This window comes from Zonotrichia leucophrys, chromosome 1A (genome assembly GCF_028769735.1).
Source record: "Zonotrichia leucophrys gambelii isolate GWCS_2022_RI chromosome 1A, RI_Zleu_2.0, whole genome shotgun sequence".
Taxonomy (NCBI): domain Eukaryota; kingdom Metazoa; phylum Chordata; class Aves; order Passeriformes; family Passerellidae; genus Zonotrichia; species Zonotrichia leucophrys.
Window position 1 is genome coordinate 35,869,224 of NC_088170.1, and position 10,419 is coordinate 35,879,642.

The 10,419-nt window shown below is 52.4% G+C and overlaps 2 protein-coding genes across 2 annotated transcripts; one reads left to right on the plus strand and one right to left on the minus strand.

Moving 5' to 3' along the window:
* Positions 1 to 666: 666 nt before the first annotated feature.
* On the plus strand, positions 667 to 2,381 carry CYREN (cell cycle regulator of NHEJ). Its single transcript, XM_064702176.1, has 3 exons — positions 667 to 884; positions 978 to 1,044; positions 1,345 to 2,381. The coding sequence occupies exons 1-3, from the start codon at positions 766 to 768 to the stop codon at positions 1,561 to 1,563; spliced, it is 405 nt and encodes a 134-aa protein (XP_064558246.1). The 5' UTR covers positions 667 to 765; the 3' UTR covers positions 1,564 to 2,381.
* A 796-nt stretch (positions 2,382 to 3,177) lies between these two features.
* On the minus strand, positions 3,178 to 7,419 carry TMEM140 (transmembrane protein 140). Its single transcript, XM_064702175.1, has 4 exons — positions 7,311 to 7,419; positions 5,290 to 5,408; positions 4,571 to 4,685; positions 3,178 to 3,916 (listed from the first exon to the last, which is right to left on the minus strand). Exons 3-4 carry the CDS (start codon positions 4,581 to 4,583, stop codon positions 3,273 to 3,275), a joined length of 657 nt encoding a protein of 218 aa, XP_064558245.1. The 5' UTR covers positions 4,584 to 4,685; positions 5,290 to 5,408; positions 7,311 to 7,419; the 3' UTR covers positions 3,178 to 3,272.
* Positions 7,420 to 10,419: the final 3,000 nt, after the last annotated feature.

Consider the following 10,419-nt stretch of genomic DNA (forward strand, 5'->3'; position numbering starts at 1 on the left):
CTACCATGGATGTTACTTTCTTCCAGATGTTATCTTCCAGCCCTCACAGAGGGTCAGTTGAGGTTTCTGGAGAGAGACTACTTTCAGGTTTGCTTCATAAGTAGGACTATGAGCAACACAAAACCCCCAAACAGGGAAAAAAAGTGTAAAAAACAAGTGCCAGTCCAAGGCTGCTATGCAAAATGATAGTACATTAGCACAAAATTGATACTGTGCCAGAAACCTGGAGGGAAGGAATGAACATGTTTTCCTAGAACAATGCTCAACATGCTGTATTCGCAGAGGGGCTTTCACCATCCTTGGCCCAGGCTCCCGTCTCCTCGCTTCCCGGCACGGGTCCCCGCCGCTCCGGCGGAGCGCTGCTGCCCTGCGCGCCCGGGTCCGCAGAGGGCGCTCTGGCGGCGGCGGGCGCGCTCAGGGCGGCACCGTAACCGAGCGCTCCGGGGCGGCACGGCGGCACCGCGACCGAGAGCTCGGGGCGGCGCCGGGCCCGGCCCGCCAGGCTGCCCCGGGGCTCGGAGGCTGCACACCTCGTTCCCAACGCCCCGTCTGCTCCGCAGCTGGCCCAGAGCCGTGTTTGCTCCTTGACGGAGTATGGAAGAACGCGATATTCCCTGCCTATCTGATCAAACACGGGGCTCTGTCGTGACTTGGGTTTTAGGGCGGCCTGGGGCTGCTTTTCCAGCTCCCCTGTGTCCCGGTCGGGCGGGAAGCAGCCCCGGTGTGACGGCGGAAGGCGCCCCGGCGGCACCGCCCCGCGTGGGCATGGCGGCTGGGGCTCGGCGGCGGCAGCTCCCGGCCTGGATGGGGGCGGCGGGGGACGGGCGGGCGGCGGCGGCCCCGGCCCCCAGCGCCGGGCGGCGGCGGGCGGCGGCGGGGCGCAGGTAGCGCCGCTGGGGCGGGGGAGAGGCCGGGGCGGTGGGCGGGAGGGCGAGCCCAGCGCTGCCCGCGCTGAGCGTCCTCTGTGCATTGCCCAGGCCAGCGGCGCTGTACTGCATGAACGAGGCGGAGCTGCTGGAGGTGGCCCTGGCGGTCCTGGCCGAGGTGAGCCGGGACCTCCGGGGGTGGGGGCGGCAGGGCTCCGGAGGCCGGGCAGGGAGCGCTGCTGCCCGCGGCTCCCTGGCGGCCCTCTCCGGGCGGGCCGGAGGGCGCTGCCGGTGCCGCATGGCTTTCCCGGCCTCTCCTGTCTGTCCCAGCGGCGCTGCTGCCTTTGCAAAGCACAACCGCGGGCCTGGGGCCTGGCGAGGCGCGGCTCACGGGCATGGTAGGCTGCCCTCCTGCTCCTTGGGTGCTCCCGGCTTGAAGTCATGCACGGCAGGCCCTTGTTGTTTTCTTTCTGGTCAGAATCTACACAGCGAGGAAGGTGAGGAGAAGGCCCTGTCCGGGAGCGAGGAGGAGCAGGAGATCCCGCCAACACCAAGCGAGGCCAGCACGGATGGAGGCAGCGACCGCGGTCCGGCACTTCCATCCCCTTCTGCTGCTGGTGCTAAAGCAGAGGGGACAGGCGCGGAGAACTCTGAGGACGATGTCCTGAAATACGTCAGGGAGATCTTTTTCAGCTAACATCTCTGACTTCCCAGGAGAAGAGGGCATAATGGGGAGGGTGTCTCCTCCCGCGGCCCTGGGAGCGGTGGGAGGAGGGCGTGGTGGGGGCTGTGCATCCATCTGCTGTGCCGGTGCCCTGTGTAGCTGGTAGGATACCTAGGAAGGCCAGGGGGGAAAGGAAGGAGGTACTCAGTTCTCCCAGTCTATGCTGGGCTCAGTGGGATTTGGCTCCAGATGAGGATGTGTTTGATTCTGTTTCACATTTCACAGCATGGACAGATAAAAGAAGACATTCGGATTTCTGTGAGTATCCCTTTGGTGGGTTGGTGTTGGGCATGGAGGCAAGCAGGGAGCTGCTGACCTGGAAGACCTTTGCTGGCAGAGCTACATGGTCATGGTTCAGCCGTGAGGCTCCCTTGTCCTTGTGGTCCCTCAGTCACAGCTGCAGCAGGGCCTGGCAGGCTGTTCCCATTGGGCCTGGTGCTGAGTTTGCCTCCAGACTCCAGCTGTCTTCCCAATGCTGAGGAACACGAACGGGAGCAGAGTGGCCGGGGCTGGGCTGACCCCGTGGGGGGGCTAGTGTGCGTGGGGGTCTGGGAAGGAATGAAGATGGCTCAGAATCCTCTTCCCAATTAAAAAAAAGGATAAACAAACCACATGAGGCCAGCTGTGAGAGCATGTATTAAAATGAAGAATCGATCAAATCAGCATCACCAGCCTCATCGCCACCAAGGCTGAAGCAAGAGAAAACAGACCCTCATGTCCCTTGAAACAAATTCACTCAACTGCAAAGAATATCACTGTTAAGCAGGCATTCTTTATTTACATAAATTCTCCCAGCCACTGGATGAATTAATGCAGCATGTACTTACAAAGTTGTTACATATTCACTACACATAAAAATCATAACATAAAACTCCGATTTTGAAAAATTATTATATGAATTGGAGTTAACCGTCTCAGTCTTTTCTGCCATCTAGTGTCCTTTAGGGGTTATTACTACCCCCTGTAGGGGTTTTGCTGGTGGTTGAACCTTCTTCCTCACTTGTCCTTTTATTGCGCGTTCTTAGTTGGTGCATGCTCAGTCTGTTATCTTGTTTTCAAACTACAAACCTGCTTCTTTCTGGTGTTACTTCTGTATCGTCCTACATGGCTTTCTTCACAGCCTTGAAGGTTGGTTGTTGATTGGCTGTTTATTTTAAGTGCTATGTATCCTGTCTACTTATGAAGAAATTACCTACTTGGTTACATTTTCCTGAACATTTGTTAGTTCCTAGTTAAACATAAAGTACAGATCCTGTTTTCAAACTCCCTTTTTAATATGGTAGGGTCAAATGTATTAAAAGCATTTTGTTAGTTAATTACAAATTTAATCACACACTATGAGGCACTAGCAACTTTTTTTACTTAGACTAGGTATGAGCAGAGCGCTGTGCCCACTGGTAGCTGGTTCTGCTACCTTCACTGCTCTTTGGGGCCAGAAGTGCTGTCACTGATGCTGTGCCCCAAACTGAGGGGTGTTACACGCTGTTGTACCTGGGAAGATTCAGTGCTGTGGCTGTCGTCTGCTGCCAGGTTGATGCAGGAATGCTGCACACAGCAATGTGCCAGAGCATGGCTGGACATGAGCCTTTGGACTGGGAATCAGATTTTTGCTAGGGAGTAAAGCTGTATATGGATTACAATTTTAAATCATGTTACCAATAGCTCTTGTATCTTCTTCACTGTCAAATCTTAGTTAGCAGGGCCTCCTCAGTTAACAGGTTTTGACACATATGTGTGTGCTTGGTCCAGCTGAGGTACACAGTGACAGTGAGAATCTGGAGCAGTAGCAGAGCCTGAGTCCCAAGCAGTGCCAGGAAGCCTCCAGTGAAATCAGAGGGGTGAATCCAGTGTGAGGTTTGTAAAAGAAACATACCCAGGCCTCCAGACAGGATTATCATCTTGATGAAGAGTATGATGCGAATCATCTTCCATCCCTCTCCCTGCCCTTTAAATGTGGAATTCACATTTAAAACAAAAGGGATGTGGAAGAGGACGAAGACCAGGCAGGTATACACACAAACCCTGGCTAGTCCCAGTTGCAGTAGACTGATGCCCATGGCCTGCAGATGCTGGGTGTCCAGGCACTGCAGCTGCCCAGCTGTACCATTCCACAGGCAGAAGTTGTAAAAGCCAATGCATTTGTCAGGGAGGTTCACCAGGTTCCCGGCCTCGTACAGCAGAGCGTAGCACATCAGGGCCAGGGTCCCAACAGCCTCCAGTAAAGCCAGCGCGGGCAGCAGGTTCTTGGCACACCACTGTGGCAGCACACCCATCCTGGTGCCTGCATGCTTTCCTGCTACCATGGTAAGAGCTGCTGTGGGGATGCCTGTTGCAAAACATGAAGGGGGGACCTCTCAGTTGTTGCGTCTTACGGCACCCTTCCCAAGATGGGCTCTGAGCCTTATGGCTGGGGTCTGGGGACTCCCCTTGCAAACAGAGCAGGAGTGTCTCAGTCCTGCCTAGGACTGTGCTGCACATGTGTTACTGCACTGTGAGGGGAGTGCATTTGCTACACTTCTGGTCACAGCAAAGGTGTGACCCATGCGTGGACCAGTACTGGGAGGAGAGTATGACTCAGCTCCACACATGCCCTTTGCATCATGATCTCACTGGAAAAAGGCATTTGTCAGCAAACTGCAGGAATGGGAGGAGAGAAAAACTGCTGTCTGGTAAGAAGCATGATAAGAGCTATTCTGGGATAATGCCTTTCTTTCAGCTTTTATCAGACAAGCACATCCCTTTTGGTCTTTGGACTACTGAGTAAAGTGCAGACATGACTGGCTGAACTGCAGGGCTCCCCTTGCCTCCCTGCCCTATTTCCACCTGGAGCTCTGCTACCCACTGAGGTTGGTAGACATGGTGCTCCTCTGTCTTGGTTGCCTGGGGAGCAGTGCCCTACACAGACAGGCAGGTGCCAAGCTCAGAGGGGCACCCTGGATCCTCCTGCAGGCACTGGGACATGGGTGCTACTGAGACACACCTGTGATTGCCATCCACCTTGCTCCTCTCTCAGCCTGGTTGGCAAAGCCGACTTTGCTCCTCTCCCTGGAATGTGTACTGTCCTCTAATGCCGTCCTGTAGGCTTCTGCTTCACGCTGAAAAACAGGGAAGTGGCATCAGGAAAGGCCGTCACTGCCTGCAGAGCCACATGGCATTGAAGCACTCTCCAGCCAGGTCTGCAGAGAGGCACAAACACAGGACTCAAGGGACCTTGGCTTCAAGCCCAGCCTTAGGCTTGAGGCTTTGCAATTAACTCTTCCTCCCTCTGACAAGCTTCAGCTGCTGAGAATAATTTACCACTCTCCTTTAAGAAGTTCACATTGGCCCTACTGTCCCCTTCCACTGCCTATTACCCAGTGGTATATTATTTACTTAAGAATTGGACTCTGAGTCCCTTCCTGTTCAGAATAGTCTGTGATAACCTGGATATCCTCCTAGACAATCACTCAAAGCTGATTATGAATTTGGTACAGCCTGTGAGTTTTTAGAGTGCCAGAAGAGACTCTACTCAATCTGTACTCAGTGCTGTTGACTAGAGACCCTTCAGCATTCCCCTCCCACTCCTCATCTCTCCCTGGAAACTTGGAAGTGGGGCACCTCTGTTTAATGAGCACAGAGATGAAGCTTCTCAGTCCCAAATTTCTCCCAAGAGAAGCACACACACAGCATGGAAGGGGGGTCACAGCATCAGATACCAACTTGTCCACTTCCCCTGGTCGCTTTCCCCTCACTTCTTGTAGCCTCCCTTGGAGGGCTTCTTCTCAAAAGGCTTCTGGAGGGACTGGAAGCTCACATGGAGGATGCCCATTTTTCTCAATCTGCAATGAAGACACAAGCAACCAGGAAAATATCTGTGCTTGGGTACAGGATGTGCTGCAAAATGAGACCTCTGGTGAAATGTAATTCACCATGGTTTCTCTCTTCCCTAGTGTTGTTGCTTGGTTTGTCTCACACATGGTCTCCTGCACCCAGGCATTGCTGCTCTTCCTCTCCCTGTCCTGCAAGGGCTCACACCACTCATCATTCTTCCTGCTGCCCTGCCTTACCCTGAGAGGAAGAACAAGCTGCACTTGGAGGGAGCTCTTGGCTGGCTGACCAGGTCTACAGGGATTTCTGCAGCCCAGCTGACTCTTGGCCCTGCCCGCCCACCAACTCTTGCTGTTGTATTTCTTTAGACCAGTTTCCTAGGGAAGGCAGGCTTGTAGAAAGATGGCTTTTTGTTCAGTCATCTCATGCTCACTCCTTTGGTATCCATAAAATGTACAAGCTATCAAAATTTGTCCTAGTTGCACGTTTACTAGAGAGGGGACAGAGAATTAAATTCCCATCAGGTTTATGGTAACATATGGCAGGGGTGGAGGACAGCCACCTCAGAGACCCTGTGCTGCTGTGTGATCTCTGCATGCATGGGGACCTGGGGAAAGCCCATGGTACCTCTGCCCTCTCCTCTGCTTTGAGGCTCATGTGTGTAAGGACATATTTTCCCAGCGATGTCCCTCTCTTCATGGTTAAATTGCTGGCATCTTTGCCTCCTGCTGCCTCCCCAGCAGGAAAATCTCTGTCCCTATGTGTGACTGACAGGACCAGAAAACATGCCTGGGATGGCCCTGTGCCAGCTGGATGGAGAACTGGCCTGGAGGCAGTGAAGGCTGAGACCTGGCACACAGATAGGACATTGGTGAGCTCTGCAGTTCATCACTGAGGCAGGTTTAGCAGCAGCCTGGCTGAGAAGCGAGAGACAAACAGGAAAGAGCTCTCACCCAGTCTACAGTTTGGGTTTTCCCAGACAGTCTCACTGCCTCTAAGGAGGTGTCTGTGCCTTTGGATGGGAAACTCTGTGGCTCTTCCTCAAAGGTGCAAGAAAGGGGAACCTGAACATGGCACAGGGAGCTCTAGCCTGGAGCCAACCTCCTTGTTCCTGGACTGGCATTGATGGAAACACTAGGTTTCACCATAGCAGAGCTCTGTGTCTCAGTCTCCCTGGCAGAGACAGGCCCCGTGGGAATGGCTCAGGAGCTCCCTGAGGTCTCTGTGTGGGACATAAGGCTCCTGGCACCCTCTGTGCTTTTGGGACTGCACAGCCCTTCCCTCTGCTGCTCACAGGCAGTGGGCACCCTTGCCAGGCTGGGGCTGTGCCTTCCTCCGGCAAGGAGCAGGCAGAGACCCTGGGCAAGGGGACAGGAGGGCACACAGCCCTGGCACAGGATCTGTGCAGGGACAGGCATCTCTGTGAGCCACTGGATGCCGCTGCAGTGGGGCTGAGTGCAAGGAGGCGAGGGAATGGGCATTTCCTTTGGCACTGAAGAGCCCCCCAGACAGTTTGACTTTCCTGTCTCTCCTCTCCCTGGCTGCTGAGGGGAAAAATGCTGTACAAGAGTAATGGGAAAGTGTCATGCTTTGGACATGACACTCTTCCTTCAAGACATCTGTCGGGTCCCTTCACCACCTCCCCACCCCAGCTATCCGGATCGTGTTTCCCCCTCAGGGAGATTAAGCTGCGGAGAAACCGTGGGTGAAGAAAGGCCATGACAAGCTAAGGATTGCTGGTACACAGAAACCAACCAGCAGCAAATGGGACAGACTGTGGGGGAACTGCCCTTAAAGCATCTTAAAGCAGGGGAAGGACCCTCCAAGACATCTGCAACCTGCAACACCACTTCTGGCAGTTCTCCCCAGTGCCAGTGACATTAGAAAGCGGGGTCTCAGTGCAGGATACTTACGGGCTGCCCATGTGGGTGGGAGCGGAGCTGGAACACGCTGCAGAGGGCTCTGGTGCCGGGATAGGACACAAGCGGTTCTGCGGCTGCCGGCGGAGCTGCGCTGGCTGCGCAGGGCTGTCCCCAGCCTGTTTTTGTCACGTGAAGATCGCTATCTCTGCTTTCTCTTTCGGTTCTGGGCAGTGCTGTTTCCCGATATACAGTCAGCTGCCTCTGACCAAGAAAACAAGCCAAGCGCAGCTCCACAACCTGCGCCAGGCTCGGGCTTGCGTTTCCTTTCCTTCTCCCTGTTGTACTAACCAGCACGAAAACCTGACCGGGCTAAGCTCACCCAGATTGCTGTGCTGTTAGAGTAGCTTGGGTGTCCGTGAGGGCTTTGATTAATTTGTTGAGTTTTGTTTGGACACTTCTTTAGAGGTGACTGACCGTCCCAGCACGGATGTCAGTACCTCAGCACTGCCCTTCGTGCACTTTGGACACGGATCCCTCCCTCCCTCCGTCCCGGTGTTTCCCAGACACGGCGTGGCCCCAGCTCCCTGCCCGCAGCCGCTTACGCAGGCACAGAGCAAGGTGCCAAGGTGCCTGCTGCTTCAGGGAGCCACTGACACCTCCAGTTATGGAAGGGACAAAACTCTCCTGCCTTTATTCCTCCTGGGCCGATCTGGAGCTGTTAGTCCTACCAGCGGTCTTTGTGGTGGGGTTAGCCCTCCTCTGTGTGCTGGGGCTTGATGCATGTGGGACGCCTAGCCATTGTGAAAGATGAGTATTTTATGATTGGCTTTTTGCAAGTATTAAAAAGAATATTATACGTGTTGTGTTAGAAAGTAATGCTGTGTTAATTCTCTTAAGCAGTGTGCTAAATACAGTTTTAGGTTATAAAAAATGTTAAAATAGAAACTATGCTATTTTGGATACTTTTTTTTAAAAGAAAGGACTCACAGAGAGATAGCAGCCACAGGACACCTAAATCTTTCAGAGAAAGGGAATTTATTGCCCTCTCAGCAGAAGAAATGAACTTCTTCCTGCCTCAAAGGTGCTGTTAGGATTCAGAGGAAGAAGTTGACGATGACCAGACAGAATCCTGTGTTTGAATGGAATTTATGCATCATGTATGAGGTGTATGAATATGCAACAGGCTATTGCTTTTAAGGGTTAATCCTTTGTTAACAGGTGTCCTTTTTCGGGCTTGTGCTGCCCAGAAAAAGGTACCCGGACATCCATAACTCCTTGTCTCTATTGTCTCATATTGTCCTAATTCAAATTGTCCAAATTATTATTACTCTAATTATATTACTATTTTAATAACCATTTTATTACTATTAAACTTTTAAAAATTTAAAAAACAAGCAATTGGCATTTTTCACACCATGAAGCTGATTTTCACCTCATAATTCCATGCTTAGGCATGGTCTAGAAATGTCCATGTGGTACACATGCTGTGAGCCTGTAATACTGGCATTCACATCCAAGAGCACAAAGTAAGTGGAAAGAAATACAGGAGGAAGTCCTAAGAGAAGCTCAGTGAACAGAGGCATGCAAGTGGTGGTGGGGAGATGCCTTCCAGTGTGCCTCTGTGTGTGGAATACCTCAGCATGGAGAGGGACAAGGATCTGCATCAAGGAGTTCAGCTCATGGGTGGTGTAGGCAGGGGTTCTGGTGAGTGGGGACAGAAGTCTTGCAGCAAATGAAGTCCAGCAGTCCAGAGTGGCTGAGATGAAAGGGGAGAAGGAAGCCTTGGGGCTGAACACGGCCATCTTCTAGTATTGGGGCTGATGGCTGGGAAACTGAGGGATAAGAGACTTCTGAGGCAAGACCTCTGTTCCAGTGAAATAAAACTCTTTGGCAGGGACGTGTTTGTGCTCCCAAGAGGGAGGGGTCTTGCACTTTGGGAACATGATTCATTTTTCTGTCATTCAGGGAGAAAAAGGTAAGGTGGTGATCAACCAGCTCCTTAGCAGATCTCAGCACCACAAGTGAAGCTACTGTGTCACTGGCATGGGCAGCTCCTTCAAAAATATCCTTGCTTTCACACTGGGTTCCCGTTTGAATCGGTAATCAGGATGACTGCCACACTGGGTCTGCTCTGCCATGCAGAGCATTTCTCCCCGGAGTGATTGTCCCCCTGCTTGGCTTCCAACATTTTGGAATTACTGACTACTGTACCATTAGGAGGTGATGTTGAAAAAGTTTAAATGTTTAAAATACACCATTTGGGAATGTTGCTCTTGGAGTGTGGCATCTCACTGGCCAGAGCTGGTTGCCCGATTGTGCCCCTGTGGCAGAAGCATTTTTCAGTGTTTCCTGAGGAGCCCCATGTCTCCTCCCCAGCAGGGTCTCAGTCTCTGCTGCTTTTAATGCCTCCTGGGATGCCAAAAGGGAGAAGTCCAGTCCAAATTTGACTCAAGGCTTGTCCTTGGTCCCAGATGACATCTGACTCTGGAGGCTTCCTTCCACACCTTTGGCTGCCTCTCTAGCAGGCAGTTCCCCTGCCTGCTCCTTCCAGGTGTTTGGGCAGGGAAGATTGTGCCTGAAGCTGGGCAGGATGCTGTTTGCCTTTCCATTCCCCTTCCTGGGGCATTTTACAGGTCTGCTCTGCCTGCCTCTTGGGCTTCCAATGCCCAAGTCTGATGATGGAATGGCTGGGAAGGACAAGTCTCGTGGGGATGAGGTGAGCAGGGGAATGACCATCAGCATGTCCCATGGAGAAGGAATGGGAAGGGAGAGGAGAAAGAGAGTAGGGCTTCTACCTATGTGTGCCTGGAAGTAGGAGAGACTGGATGGAGTGTTTGGGCTGCTGGGTTCTGTTTTCTGTGGGTGGGAAAAGAGAGCATGTTCCAGGAGCCAGCTTCTGCTAAATTCCCGTGTGACTGTTGCTTCCTGGAATTGTTTCCTGAAATGGACATCATTTTTGCATGCATTAGGAAGACTTATGTGGTTTTAAAGTGGAATTAACTGCTCTGCAGTTCTTGATTTCCCATTTCTCATTGTGCAGTTAAAGCAAACACTCAGCAGTTTAGTAATATAGGAAAGTATGAGATGAACTGGGACTTTGCAAAATTTTTTACCTTCTGTTTTAAAAGTAAACTACTACACCTTATCCCACATATGATTC